At 44.6% G+C, this 15,942-nt stretch overlaps 1 protein-coding gene across 3 annotated transcripts in view; it reads right to left on the reverse strand.

Annotated features, from left to right (window-relative positions):
* Positions 1 to 15,942, reverse strand: part of MCF2 (MCF.2 cell line derived transforming sequence) — an 89,896-nt gene that overhangs the window by 40,950 nt on the left and 33,004 nt on the right. For all 3 annotated transcript variants that reach the window (XM_050964849.1, XM_050964846.1, XM_050964850.1), the window contains 5 exons: positions 12,981 to 13,100; positions 9,371 to 9,487; positions 7,229 to 7,378; positions 1,469 to 1,593; positions 813 to 927 (listed from right to left, as the gene is read on the reverse strand). In XM_050964849.1, the coding sequence (XP_050820806.1) occupies positions 813 to 927; positions 1,469 to 1,593; positions 7,229 to 7,378; positions 9,371 to 9,487; positions 12,981 to 13,100 (627 nt within the window). The remainder of the gene's footprint in view (positions 1 to 812; positions 928 to 1,468; positions 1,594 to 7,228; positions 7,379 to 9,370; positions 9,488 to 12,980; positions 13,101 to 15,942) is intronic.

Consider the following 15,942-nt stretch of genomic DNA (forward strand, 5'->3'; position numbering starts at 1 on the left):
CCTAATGGCAGGTCTACACCTAAGACACTGAATCAGCACAGCTGCATCAAGGGAAGATGCTCCAGCACCGATGGGGGAGCTTCTCCCATTGGCATAATTAACTCACCTCCCTGAGAGGCGGTAGCTATGTCAGTGGGAGAAACACTCCCGCCAACATAGCACTAACTACACAGGTCGCTCAGGAGCGTGGCCTAGGTATTATACACTATCATCCCTTTTTGCTTCAAGTGGCAAAGTTTAGAGCCCTGAGAGTGTTCCAGTTTGGAGACAGAATTGACCAGTCTGGTATTTTCTGTGATGCCGTCTTGTTTATTTACAAGGGATGTACAAAACCCTATTTCTCTGAATGCAGGAGGAACTAAAACCGAAAGGAGATATTTTCTTTGCTTACAGCTCGTTTTCTTTAGCCAGCACAGGACCAAGAAGCCCCCTTTCTGGCTTCTTCTGGGTTCTGGGCTTGTCCAGGCTCTCTCCCAGTCTGTCTTACTTCAGCTTGTCTTGTCTCTCTCTCTCTCTCCCTCTGGTGCTTGCAAGCACGCACACAAAAATGTTCTACCAATCCCCTGCATTTTAAAACCCTTGGGTTACAGGATTCTGCTTCTACTCAGCATTGCCACGTGCCTGTTGTTTTGGGTGCTACTGTCATTGTTTTGGTGCTACTGTCACTGTTCCAGCCACTTGATTACAATGGCTTCTTTCCATTTATTCTGAATGGAAGGCAGCAACCATGGCTGTGCGGACAATAGTATAGTGCCTGAAATCTCTTTTCAGGATTCCCATTTGTGTGGGGGGAAGGATCAGTCTTCCCATACCTCTTGAAAACTTTGCTCAAACTTCCACAGTTGTAAATACTGCTCCATTTTTAGTTGATGTTTTTCCCAGAAGCCATCAAAAGCAGTTTCCATCTCATGCAACTGAGCAAGTAACCTGAACAAGAATGAAAAAGGACGAGACAAAAAAGAGTTGAGCAACACAGGACTATGGGAGATGGGATCACACGGCAAAGTTCTGACCCAGAGTCCACTCTACTTTGTAGCATTTTGAATCTGGGCTTTCAGTTCAGAGCCCAACTCTGATGATAACTCATTAGATGTGTATCTAAATGACCGCATGCAGATCTCAAACATCATTAAGGCTGACAATATCCATGCGAGGTAGATATAAAACTGCTTCTATTTTATCTTTCTAATTAATGTTGCCTAAGGGACTTGCCACGGAGGATGCTAAGCCCCTTCCTCCCATTTTACGATGGGGAAACAGAATCACAGCAAGGTTAAATCACTTGCAAAAGCAAGTCAGTGGTACAGATAGGAACAGAACCCATGACGGTATCATTGTATCTTTCTCTGTATTGACCACGGCTGCCATGGAAAGTACATGCATGGCTTAATACATTTAAAGTCTTATTTTAGTCTGACTATCTTGAGAGTTCCCATTCCAAATAAAACAAGTAGCACGTTGCACTCACCGATTCACAGTTTCCCAGTCTCCAGGTCTGTCGTGGTGTTGTTTCTGACTACATTCGTTGGCATCAGGCTCTTCTAAACTACTTAACAGCACGTTTCCTTCTTTTGTTACTACTGTAATATCTCCCTGCATAAATGTAGGACACTATTGGTTAGTTTATTCTCAGACACTGTCAGGCAGTTCATTTCTCTAGGTCTCCGTGTCCCCGTCTGTAAAATGGGGATGTTAGCACCTACTACACATACCTTGCATGGGAGTAATGCTTTAACAGCGTTGGATGGGAAAGCATGATAAAAGTGTTATTACCCAGTGGTTAATAAAGATTATAGAGAGTGAGATATTAGATAGACTAGGTATAAACAGCTGGTGTACTGAATTGATATTGCTCCAGTTAGTACTTTGCATTTTTCAGTCAAGGTCAACATCACAGGAAGAACAAATATCCACACACTATGTGCTGGCTGTGCACTAAACCTGAGACTGCGATTGTATGACCGTATGCACCAGAGTCTCTACAATCAAAGGTTTGCCTGCGTTTTCATTATAAACTCATTGGAAGTGGATTCAAACTAAAAAATTGGCAGTTGGGTTTCAGTAGAAAAATTTCACTCTACATCTGGTTCAGCCCCAGAGAGAGTGTTTTTTTTGTTTATTTTCACATGGCAAGCAAGTTTGGAGCAGGGTTGGTGATGCCAAGAGAATAGAAAAACTGCTGTGGGTGTTGAAGTGGGTGGAGAGACGCATCTCAGGAAGCAAAAGAGAAAGCAGAAGATGGGCTAATCAACATGGAGAAACTGTCTGGCAGAACTCCAGAGGGATAATTAAACAGCTATAAATATGCTGGCATAACTGCCCATGTGGATACACTAGTCTGAAATAGAAGGGACTCTCGCCATTGCAAGGTTAACAACGGTGGGCTCCAGCAGACCAAGTGGAGAGCAGAACATTCCAGAGCTAAAGAGTTCTCACCCAGCATGCTCTGCGGGCAACTTCTTTACATGTGGCATGAGCATGCATTGCAGTGGGTTTCTCCTACTTATCAATATTACTCCATATCACTTCTCTGACCAGTGGAGTAATGCGCCCAGCAAAGTTGCAGGGGACACAGACCTTCCTACTGCTACAAACCCTCCTCATCCCCCTGCAGTGCAAATGCCTCCTTCTTCCTATGCCCTGCTACCAATACGGGTCTCAGTACCTCACACTCCTCAATTATTCACTCACTGGCGTTTCCCCAGATACTAGCTTCACTCCCTTTCCTACCAGATCCCACAAATCCCTTCCTCCCACCACCAATACCCTTTCCTCCTCGCAAAAACCCTTATCTTCCCCTCTCCCAAGACCCATCCCTGAGCCTGCATCTCCCCACAGCCAAGACTGAGCCACGCAAGTCTAGGTCCATCACCACACCGCTCCCCTCAGTTGGTCACTCCCCACAATTCTCCGCCCCAGGGACCCCTTCTTCCATCTTGTGCCCTCTGAAGGCTGCCCCCTGGCTGATTCCTCCTTCCCCTCAGCTCCAAAGAAATGAAGGTGGACAAGGGCCAGGGCTTGTCAGCCTGCCAACCCTTCTGCTCTGCATACAGAGCCTGTTGCGGGGCAGGCAGGATGGGGGCTGCAGCTCCAGAAATCAGCTTCTGGTCTCCCCAAGAGAGCAACCCCTAGTGGCAGAGGCAAGGAAAGAGCGCCAAGCTGCACTAAGCAATGAACTCAGACAGCTACCTTCTCCCCACCACCCTGCTGCATCCCTCTCTGCCCTCCCCTCCACGGAGGGGCTGAAATTGGGAGTGGCAGGGAGAGGGAAGAAAGAACAGGGTTTTCCAGCCAAGTTAGAGGTCGGGAGGAGATTCCTCCCTCCCTTTCCTCTTAAAATGATACCCACGTCTATGAGAGTGGCACCTTCGACCCAGTCCGCACCTAGAACTTAGGTTGACGACAGTGACGCTGCTCGATGCCGTGAAAACCTTCATGCTCTGTGTGGGGTAGTTAGGTCACTCTAACCCCCCACCATCGACACAGCTCAGTCGACATGTTGCTGCAGCACTCGTAGCGTAGACATACTCCCACCCTGACACTGGGGCTTCATTGCTCCAGGGAATGTACGTACACAAAAGGCAAGATAATCCCTGCCTCAAAAAGGTTCCAGGGTAAAGTTTTAAATCACTAGGCCCAGTAACTACAGGCACACAAGGTTCTGTCACAGTAGAGTTATGCACCAGGCCCATTTACCTTCTGTCCTTCTAGCTATGGCTATGACCCAATTATTCCACCAAAGGCATTTGGTTGGGAATATTGCAACATGCGACCTCCCTCTGAAGGCCAAGTCTTGTCCAAGAAAGTGCCTTTCATGGCTGTGACTGGCCCTCGTCTTGCCTCCTTGCCGTGGAAACGCACAGTCCCATCTGGTACTGTCAGGCCAACCCGTGCGGCTGTGTTTGCTGATTAGTGGGAAGGCCTGAGATATGAGAAAAAGTGCCGCTTCACACCGCACCCAGCACGTGGTTGTGTGTGGTGCTCCTGGATATTTCTTCTTTCTATAGGAAGGAGCAGCAGGAGCATCATGGGAGAGACAGAGGAAATTAAGAAGCAGCTAGTCTCACCCTTCATTTAGAAGTATGCCTGGTCGGATTACCGTATACATAGTGTCAAGTATCAGAGGGGTAGCCGTGTTAGTCTGGATCTGTAAAAGCAGCAAAGAATCCTGTGGCACCTTATAGACTAACAGACATTTTGGAGCATGAGCTTTCGTGAGTGAATACCCACTTCGTCGTCAGACATGCATCTGACGAAGTGGGTATTCACCCACGAAAGCTCATGCTCCAAAATGTCTGTTAGTCTATAAGGTGCCACAGGATTCTTTGCTGCATATACATAGCCAGCAAGTTACAGTGTCTCAAGGGACTGGTTTATTTACAGGGGGTGGGGGTTGATCCATAATTTGATTCTGTGCATTTCACTGGTCTTACTATGTTAAAAGAACATAACAGATTTGATTATGTATCCCATGCTTTCTTCCACACTTCCTATTTATATTATTGTAGTGCCTAGGGGACCAGAACCCCACTGTGTGAGGCACTGTACAGACACAATGTGCCGGACGGTCCCTGCCCCAAGGAGCTTAAAATCTAAACAGAGTAGGCATCAGTGGTAGGGGAAGTGGTAGAACACATAAGCAGGGTGAACAGTGTGAGAGTGGCAAATGTCATGGTAGTTCCCCTTTTTTTTCCGGGGGGGCTAGAGGGGAAGGGGAAGGGGAAGGGTTACTTAGGAGGGAATCAGCTAAATGGAAAGAAAAGGGAAGGGAAGGAGGGTGAGGGGGCCAGGCCAAGGCACAAGAGGGTAAGAGCAGCAGGTGTGAAGTGATATTGAGCTGAAGAGACCATGAGGGAGGGGCAGGTGGAGGGTTGGACCAAACAGCCAATCAGAACACAAAAGTGCAAACTGTTGGAATGTGTTAGTATCAATTAGCACTTGATTGATGTCACCTAGGACAAAAGTTCTGACCATGTTTGATACGTTAGTAATCCAGGAAACACAGAAGGGAAGCGGAATTACGCAGTATGCTTTAGGTAAGAGACGGCTGCTACTTTACTCTCTCATGTTTAGCTCTCCAGAGACCTAAAGTCTCCTTTTGTTTCAGACAATTCCATCACACGGGAAGATGTAGCATTGAAAGCAACTGAACAGGTGTTAAATATGATTTTTCCCCCTTCAGTATATCAAAGGGGTTAATTTCTTAGTCTGCTTAATTAGCTTCTGTCTTTTTCTCATTACCTTTATAACTGGCTTCTGTTCAGTATCACAGCTACACAAATGCGCAAATGTATGTGACAGTTCTTATGTATTCAGAAATCTCCTGCCCCAATCTTTCAGTTGCCATGACAGCAATACAAGAATCTTGTATCATTATTACTGCAATCTGTGCACACTTTCTTATCTAGCTTCATCTTTCACGCTCTTGAAAACACACACACAACTAGGCTACATTTTGTTCAGAAACTCAACAGCCTTTAAAACTAATGAATGAGACATTTAAACAAACAACAGATGATTTCTACTGAATGATTAATCTAAAGGAACAGCTCAATATTTTAAAGGCAAATGAAAACTCAGGGTATTTTTGATTTCACCACAAAAAAAGATAGGCATCATTGACATGTCTATATTTACTAGCACATTTGTAACTGACACTTTCTTCATTGTCTACGGATTTGTTCCTAAGCACAAAGGTTAAATCAAACATGAATGACAATGCACAGCTGGCATAGTTTTTAAAAATACCGCAATATTTTCCTATGCTGTACATATTTATATGCACCTATGTATACACACACAGAGCGCATTTTGGTTACTATTGTGTGTATTTCTAATTGGGATCTTTCTATAAAGACAATGCCATAGGAATGAAATAGCATGTTATATATAAAAAAATATACAAACTTTATTGGATTAACCCATTATACTCTAGTGCAAATACAGGACCTAATCCTACACTGTGTATTAGGAGCCCCACTGAATGCATGAGCAATCTAGCAGGCAGGTTGTCGGCATTGGTCCGAGGCTTCTACCTCCAGTGCTCCAGGTTGTGGGTTCCAATCCATGGGAGCACCTTGGCCAATTACTCTTAAAAGCACAAATTTTAATGGTGAGAGTAAATAGCCATTGGAACAACTTGCCATGGGTCATGGTGGATTCTCCATCAACAACAAGTTTTATATCAAGATTGGATATTGTTCTAAAAGATCTATTCAATGAATTCTTTTGAGCACGTTCTCTGGCCTGTGTTATACAGGAGGTCAGGCGAGATGATCACAGTGGTCCCTTCTGGCCTCCGAATCTCTGAACTGAAGGATTTCAGAACTATACCCAGTCTGGTCTCTCACATATGCAGCAGTATCAAAAAACAACAGCTTGGTTGGCAGCTGCTGTACCAAATATCCTTGTTTAAGTATCTAATATTTTAATCATAATTTCAAATAAGTAAAATATATCTTTAAATATTAAAGAAACAAGAAAAGAAGAGTTCTGCCAAAAAGTAAAGGAAGGCTTTCATGCTTTGCCAATGACAACTAAGTCTGGGGAGGAAGAATGGAAGATGTTTAAAGAACGTTCCCTTGTGGTAGTGGAGGCAAGAGCTAGTGGCACTCAATAATGCATAGCTGGGAGCAGGTTACATATCAGAGGCTGGGTGGAGAGAATTTGCCCCATAGTATCTGTGAATATGCAACCACATCCATAAGACATATGGAGCTTTGGGGCAAAATTATCCTTCAAATCTACCACATTTTTCTGCTCTCTTTATATGTGCAAAACTCCCAATGATGTTAGTGGGAGATTGGCATTCTGTTCACTCTACATATGCCAGATGTGGGTCCTAACAAGCAGATCCATGAGGGAAGCATTGCACTTGGAGATGACAAAGCCTTTTATAGTTCTTCCCTGGAAGACAGGTTGTAGGAGAAGAACATGATGCACATTCAAGAATGGGCAAGAATTGCTTTGTTTCTCGAGCTCTGACAGCTACATGGCTAGCAGCAGAGACAGTTTCCTGGATCTTGGCACGACACTTGTTTGAATGGGTGAAAGGCAAATATAGATGTAACATACAGAAATAGGTATGTTTTATTTTAAACTGTCATAATAGAAACATGCATATGGGGGAAGAGAGAGGGGGAGAGAGAGAGAGAGAACAAACAGTCAATCAAACCACAGAAGTCCTACCTTGCAGTAGGACATAGAGTTGAGTTTCTGAGTAGCATACCTTGAGCTGACAATACTTTTCTGTGCGCAAAGCCAGGATGCGCTCAATTGAATACATGTCATCTGGTAGCTCTGTTTCTGCCAGCTCTGTGCCGAAAGATTGTAATATCTGTGCAATTTCTTTCACTGTTAGTGCAAAACTCTCGATAGCCTGGTGGAAGACAATTATTTCATCAGCTCAGTAGTCAGGATATTCTAAGAGCTCATCAAAAAATGCACTAAGGGCCAAAGCTGAGATTTTCAGATGAGCCTAAGGAAGTTAGGCACACCCAAACCATTGAAATTCAAGGGGAGTTGAGCAGTTAACTCCTTAAAGCTCATTTGAAAACCCCAGCTCAAGCCTTGCTCGTATTAGAGTCAGTGGGAGTTTTGCCATTTGCTTCAAAGTAGCTGGGAAGTTAATGTATTTTAATCCTTGTACAAGAGTAAGATTTAAGCCAGGGTTTCTCAAGCTTCATTGCACTCTGACCCCTGTCTGACAACAAAAATTACTACATGACCCCAGGACGGGGGACCGAAGCCTGAGCCTGCTCGAGTCTCACCGCCTCGATGGGGAAGGGGTCAAACCCAAAGCCCAATGGTTCAGTCCCAGCCAAGAGGCCCGTAACCTGAGCCTCGTGCCCAGGGCTGAATCCCTTGGGCTTTGGCTTGGTCCCTGATCCCCAGCAAGCCTAAGCCCCATTAAAACGGGGTCACGATCCACACTGTGATCCCAATCCCCAGTTTGAGAACTGCTACTTTAAGCCATCCAATGAATCTAAGCTGAATTGCCCTTGTGAATGTCACAACAAGCAGAAATGTTCAAAGTGTTTTCATTTTTTTCCCCAGTTTTCAACCTTTTCTCAGCCTCGCTTTTTAAATTACATTCACTATATTACATTGTTAAGCAAAAAGGTGTTTATAACGTGCTCTCGGTAATTCTTAATGCCAGGTTCAGAACTTGAAAGAGATGCTTGTGGCCCCGATCTGGCAATGAGCTCCATGCAGATACAGAGGTCTGCCTTGTGGTGCTCATTCCAGGATTATAGCCTTCAGCAATAATTCGATGCAATTTTCATTAGTGTTTTGAGCTGTCTGGATAATAATTAGCGGAACAGCCTACTATTCCTCTGTGAGCAGAAAGTAAAGTCCACTGAAATCAAAGGGTGTTGCATAGAAATTGATGGCAGAATATAGCTCAGAGAAAGCCTGGAGCCAGAGTCATAGAAACCTGGCAATATGAAAGAGTAGCATGTGCAAGGAACAATCACCGCTATTCAATTACATTAATTCACACGCAAAGAAAAACACACAATATTTGTTGTCATTTTAAACCAATGGGACAAAAGGAGATGAATTTTAAAATGGTCTTAAAGCAATGAGGGGCCTAAGGAAGTTTGTTGCCCATCTCCTATAGGAATTCAGTGCCTCACTCCCTGGGACTCCTTTGAAAAGCCTAGTCAACACGCAATGCTTAAGTGCACCGGGTCATGTACCTGGGACATGATATAACTTAAGAAGCCAGCTGGGTCACTAAGGGGTGTGTGTTTGTTGTATAGCCTGATGGGTGGCGGGAGCAAACCTCTCTGATTGGCTGCTTTCCTCACTTGAATACCGCCGAGGCAAGAGCAGCCAATCAGAGCCACTGAGGAACTCTGACCCCCCGCCCCTCAGAAGCTGACGCCATTCACATCGGAGGGGAGCAGAAAGAACCCAGCAGTTCAAGGCAGGTCTGGCTCCCTCCTCTCCCCTCCTCTGAGCAACAGGACGGCTCCTCTGCTCCTCTCTCACACTGGGAAGGGCAGAGAGGAGCCTGCTGGCCTGGGAGAAGGGGATGAACAACGCCTGAGCTGCAGGAAGAACAGAGGTGAGGTGGGGGGCTGAATGGGGGATGGAAATGGATGGAGGGTTGGGTCAGGAGGACAGGTCGATGAGAGGGCAATGATAGACAGTCCCCCTTCTTTCAGATCCCTTTAAATACTGCCAATAACTTGAGCTACACAAAGGCCTTGATCTTGCAGGGTGCTAACTAGGGAATTGAGGGTGTTCGTCACCTCCCAGGCGGGTTTAGTGGGGGCGGCAGCTCTCAGCACTTTGTAGAATTGAGCCCTGCTTGAGCTAGACTTTATGCAGAGTACCACCACATAAAAGCAGTGCTACGCACAGTTCTGAAGATAACCCATTCGCTATGACGGTACTCCAAGGTGCCCCCGAACTCTGGGGTTAACTGCTTCTCATCAATATACATCAATAAATCACTGACTGAGCTCAGCATAACCACCTAGGAACAAAGAAACATCATTAATTGATTCATCACAGCTTCTTCACAATTAACATGCAAATCACGCCTGCAATAGTTCATGTACTAATCTCTATTATACAAACTATTTGGGGATAGAAGAGTTTTATAAAATTGAACATCTCAAAGGCACAGTAAGTACGGTACATAAGTTGCAGTGTTGTACACTGCATCAAATTTCTTCTCATCTTTCAAACCACTGCAAAGTGATTTCCAGGCATTAGAATGTGAAGGGATGTTGACTTGTTCTTCACTGACAGTACTTTCATTATCTGCTCCTTTATTTTTGTGTCAGGAAAAAAATGGTTCAGATTACCAATCTAATGAACAACAGGTTTTCTTAAAATAAGACCCTGCCGTAGTTACAAAATTGGTTTTTGCACCAATTTTTTCTTTATGACTGTCAAGGTTCCTTCCCCACTCTGAACTTTAGGGTACAGATGTGGGGACCTGCATGGATACTTGTAAGCTTAATTACTAGCTTAGATCTGGTAACACTGCCACCATCCAGAATTTCAGTGTCTGGATCACTCCCTGTTCCCCCAAAACTTTTCCCTTCCCCGGTGAACACAGATCCAAACCCCTTGGATCTTAAAACAAGGAGAAATTAAGCATCGCCCCTCCTTTCCCCCCACCAATCCCTGGTGAGTCCAGATCCAATCCCCTTGGATCTAAAAACAAGGAAAAATCAATCAGGTATTAAGAAAAAAAAAAGGCTTTTAATTAAAAAAAGAAAGGCCCAAAATCATCTCTGTAAAATCAGAATGGAAAATACTCTATAGGGTAATCAGATTCATATAGCCCAGAGGAACCCCCTCTAGCCTTAGGTTCAAAGTTACAGCAAACAGGTAAAATCCTCTCAGCAAAAAGGAACATTTACAAGTTGAGAAAACAAAAATAAGACTAACACGCCTTGCCTGGCTGTTATGTACAAGTTTGAAACATGAGAGACTGGTTCAGAAAGATTTGGAGAGCCTGGATTGATGTCTGGTCCCTCTTAATCCCACGAGAGAACAACCCCCAAAACAAAGTGCACAAACAAAAGCCTTCCCCCCACCAAGATTTGTAAGTATCTTGTTCCCTTATTGGTCCTCTAGTCAGGTGTCAGCCAGGTTTACTGAGCTTCTTAACCCTTTACAGGCAAAAGAGGCATTAACCCTTAACTATTTGTTTATGACAATGACACACCTTCATTTTACATGTACCTGAGGTCAAATTTGTATTGATCAATTACAGGCTATACAACTCGTACACTTCTTTTATAATATATAGATATTCGCTTTTGATCATTTAAAATGAGTTGACTCAACTTTTTCTGAGGCAGACATAACTAGCCAGCTGTCAGCCACCCAAAGTGCAGTGCTGAGCGGGTGAAGGCAGAGGAAGGACTTTGCAAAGCAGAAGGCTGGATGGCAAGCAGGCCATTTCTTCTGCCTTTCATTGACATTTAAGGGAAAGAATATTCTCCATTTTCAGTCTCAGCTGGATGGACAAATTAGTAACACACCCAGATTTCCTGTGCGCAGATCAGAAGCTGGCTGGGCAGGTAGAAGTGATTAGATTTCATTTATCTGAACAGACTTTTGGCTATTAGGATTTTTCCTAGACTATTCAATTACAAGATAACTCTGAACTCCAGATAATCTTCTTGCTATTTATCTTTCAGTAGCATGTACAAGCCCCAGTCTGAATCGGGACCCTGTAGGTGTTGCTGAAAAACACAGAATAAGGTAGAAATCCTGCAAAAACTCTTGCACAGATTTCATTCTGTGCACAGTGAGCAGTCTCATAGAAGTCAGTGGAAGTAATCACACAGTGTTCAGCGGAGCACACGTGAGTCTTCGTAAGCTCAGGGCCTAAAAGAGGAACTGCATACTTACAAAGGCCCTGAGATTCTGCAACAGGATCCATCCAGGTAAACCAAAGCAACACCCCAGTGAAGTACCACATAGCTCACGAATGCAGGGATTCACCCACACGGATCCACTTGGCAAGATGTGATTGGTGGGGAGAGGAGAGGGTTAAATTTCATGTGGAAAAAAATATATTCTTAAAATTCCGACAGGGCATTGCACAGCCGTGTCTGGCCAGTTTCACACAGAAATATGCAAACTATGGATTTTTTACCTGTTCTGATGCAGACACTGATCTTTTTCCTGAGTGAATTTTACATTTTCAAAGATGCTGCACCGTTTTGGGTTTTGCAGGAGGGTGTTTGGATTTTTTGAGAGTGGAAGGGGCTGTTTGTTTTGTTTTGTTGTTGAAAACAGAATTGAGTGAGAAATGTACATTCTGTGCAAGAACTGAAAAATCTGATTTTTAAGCAAAAAAACAGAGCAATAATTCACATATTATTGGGGAAAGGGTTACATCAAAGCCTTCCAGACTCAAGCTCTATTAATGCATTTCTTCTTTTAACCACCATAGGTCCCGGTCCCCAATTGTTCCATGATTTCACTGATAGGGTGTGATGCAGGATGACTGGCCCTTTGAGCAGAGCTGGTCTCAGCCTCCCCAGTGATGGACCAGCTACCTCCCTGCTGAGGCTGATCAGCTTGGGATAAAAGTCAGCAAGTGGCTCAGTTGGGGTAGAGGGCTGCAGGGAGCAAGAAGGCTCTTGCGAGAGACCCTGTAGCAAGAGAGGGAGCTACAGGAAGTAGGTTGGCTCCTGGAGGGAAAAGCACAGAGTCTGTGGAGGACTCTCAGGCAGGTTTTCCATAGAGTGGAAACCTGTAGGAAATAGATTGTCTCCAGCAGAAGACCGTGGGTTAGGGGGAAGGAACAACTGATATGCTGTACTAGTTTTATGTGGAAAAAATAAAGCAGAGGCCCTGAGAATAGGACCTGAAGCAGCCTCTGCGCACGGTGTCAAGCCTTCCTAGGCTAGGGAAACAGGCTATCAGTGTAGAAGGAGGTTGTTGAGCCTCTCTAAAACGTATCCCATTGAGAATACAAACTATTTTGAAAATAAATAAAAACAGGGAGCTGATATCAACAGCATTTTTACACTGAGATTAACATGACGGATTTGGCATCAACCACTTGCGTTGGAAGTCTCGTCACACATGCTAAATGTTAAACGGTTATTAAAGAATGAGCTACCTTTTCTTCCCCAAGCTCACAGAGAGGCATTCACATAGTTCAGCCTGTCCTGCGACTGCCCAGGACAATACTACTTCTGCAGAGAGCAAACTTTACACGATAGGGCTGTCAATCTAGCACCTTCAAACACTGACCAAATTCTCTTCCAAAAGAAAAACCATATCCATGTGTACTTTTCATAGTACCATACAGCAGGAAACCCCAATGCTTTGGAAAAGCTACAATTGTTTGAAACACTGCATCATTAAAAGAAAAGCCCAATTTACTTTTCACGACCAGGCATTAAATGAGGACACGGTCTTGACATAGCAGCATGGAACCAAATCAATATTCAGGACGACATGAGCATAATCCACAGCTGATATACTTATACCGGTAATTTGAGTAGAAAATCCTCCTGACTGAAGCGAAATCCAATGTCGGTGAATGTGCGCTGGAAAAACCCAGTGGGACGCAGAACCATCACTAACTGCAGGTTCCCCGGGAAGGAGGCCTGCAGAAAAACATGGCAGATGGTCAACATGGGCATTCAACTGGTGAAAATTCAGACAAGACCCAATTGCAAAAGTGGGTCAAAATTCAAAGCCTACTTTTTAAGCAATTCTTACTATTTCTTTGTGCTCCTCCATGATTCACACACCCCTCCTTACTTTAACTGTTGCTCTTTGGCAGATGAAAATGCTGGATTTGAAACATTCCATAAAGTGTTCTACCAAGAAATGAGTCATAGTTGTGAAGTAGCAGTAATTTAGCTCAGTGAGTCATTATGTAACGTACTTGTATATATTCCTCATAAGTGTATCAAAATTAACCTTCTTCTCCTTGGTAATTATTGGCAATGTTTAATTTGTGGCACAAATATTAAACCTTATTTCCATATTTCAAACACAGCAGTAGAGAATTGTATATGATACACTGAAAAGAACGTTGAATGTTTCAATGGAGCCAAGAAAAATAACTTGAAATCACAGATAAGTAAATGACAGAAGGAACCCAGTTAATTAAGATGTATGATATTTCTCCAAAATCCAATTGTGCCAAACTATCTCCATATATTATCTCATATACAAGTTTTCTTACTGTATCTTGAGAACCTTAAAAATATCAAAGGCACATGTTAACTTGTTAGCATAAACATGTGAATCTTTTATCGAGCGTAAATTACCAATTCAATGGGAATTTTGCCAGGGCTCAAGATTTGTCTCTGACAGCAAGAGCAACTCACTAAATGACCAGTGACACTGGCGTCTCAGATTCAAACCCTGGGTGCCTACCCTTTCCTTGCCAATATTTGTATGCTATTGCTTTGATACCGAATGTTGGTTAGTAAAATGTTTGCCAGCCTAGAGCTCTGTGAACTTTGCACAATGAAACCTCTCACCAGGCTGAACCTGTGCTTGGGCTTGTTACCAAACAAAACCTGGCCCCAGTCATAGAAAGCTTTGCAAACCTGGTTCTAAGACTGGCTATTACTCCCTTCTTCCAACAGGCTCAGAACCTCCCTTTGGCAAACCTGCTGGGAGCTGGACGGCCTGCAGTTCTCTCTCCCAATGAGACAGCACACTAACACACTTCTCCTGATACTTCTGAGCAGTCAGGGTGACTGGAGCTCTCCATCTTCTACCTGGGTCAGTAGGGAAGGCAAGCCCCATCCCATACGGTCCAGAGAAGCAGGCTGCCTGTCCACCCCTCTGTGTGGCAATCAGTGGGACGTCAAATGCTGCTGCTGCTGACGGTCCCATGGTTGGTTCATGGTTGGCCTGTTAACATCTTTCTGAGCTCTGATGCACCCCATAATAAACAGTGGCACTAGGGAGTCCCCAAAACAGGTGAAGGGAGGGAGGCGTGTATCCATTATTGGCCAGAATTAAAAACAGGTGTCAGTCATCATGCTCTAACACCGTGGTGCATTCTGGAAGAGTGTGGGGAAAAGGGAAGCTGTCAGACCCTAGACTAAGGTCATGTCCAAAGTAGGCAGCAGTTATAGGGCCAGCTGCCACAAGTTTATAGGACTAGTGTTGTGAAACTGGTGGGGGGAAGGTCTGGCAAGAAGCTCATTCCCATGCAAAGCACCACCCTCAACCAGAGGGGTGTTGCCAACCCCTAAGCTCCCACCCAAGACAAGGTAGGTCTGGAGAGAGGTGGGTTTTCTAGGAGAGGGGAGTCTTCAACTTCACATTTTGATAATGTCAAGATACCAGTATCTCCCAGGAGGTTTTCACAGACCCACACAAAGCCTGGTGGTTTCATCCGAGCATATCAACACAACCCTTGGCGGGAGTGAACCTGACATGCCAAGTTTAGAAGGATTTAAGTACAGTTACAGAACCAGAGACCAATTTTATGTCACCCCATTGTGTGTTAAGTTCCAACACGTTGCTGACTAGGAACGCAACCCTCCTCAAAAGGTCAGAAACAAAACATTTTCCTTTTGCCAAGAGTAGTGTTAACTGGCAGAGTGGGAAATCTCCAACTTGAAAGTCTGCAACATTCCAAATTAAGGGGTTGGGTTTTTTTTTTTTTTGCCATTTTTTCTTCTCTCACGTCAAGAACGTTGTGCTGTCTGGTTCTCCCTGATAATATATAGATTCTGAGGTGGCTGGACATTTCTTGCAAGCCACATGGATGGTCACATGGCATCTCTCCTGATCATTAGATTGGCCTGCCCCCATGAACTCAGGAGGGTCAGGGAAATCTTCTGCAATTAGGTATCCATAGTGAGAATCTGTATTGGGCGTCCTCCCTATGAGGTCTGTCCGTCTATATACTACTGGCAGAGCATGCATGCTGCCCTGCAGCTGCATTTCTATCTCAGGAAATTCCCTAGTTTACTCTCGGCCTTAAAATTACTTTACTCTTTGTTTGTTAGTCTCTCCTCACAACACATCAATTTCAACAGCGGATGTTCCTCTGAAACCCAGTCATGGCAGCAGCAGCCACCAAGGAGGTTGCAGGGCTCCCTCAAGGGGCCACAGCGAGCTGAGAAGGGACAGGCGCAGCCTATATTCCTCCCAGCTCCGGCACCCAATCAAGTCAATGGCCCAAACGGACATGAACAAGCTCGTGACCAGGCCCACCGCCACTTCCAAACGCGGTAGTTCTGGTAGACCTCACAGCTTGACCTTTGAACAAACTGGGAAGCTTTCATGCAGCTGTTGTGTTAAACTCTGGCCCAGTGCCTCTCTGCAGTCAACAGTCTGTTGAGAGTGGACCCACTCCTGGCTCCCATGTGCTCCCAGGCCAGCTGGGTCTGGGTAAAATCTAAGTTGTACGTCTACAGGGCACTCTCCTTGGCTGATGCCCTTCCTTGGGACATAGGGTGCTGCTGCCCAGCT

This window comes from Gopherus flavomarginatus, chromosome 8 (genome assembly GCF_025201925.1).
Source record: "Gopherus flavomarginatus isolate rGopFla2 chromosome 8, rGopFla2.mat.asm, whole genome shotgun sequence".
NCBI lineage: Eukaryota > Metazoa > Chordata > Testudines > Testudinidae > Gopherus > Gopherus flavomarginatus.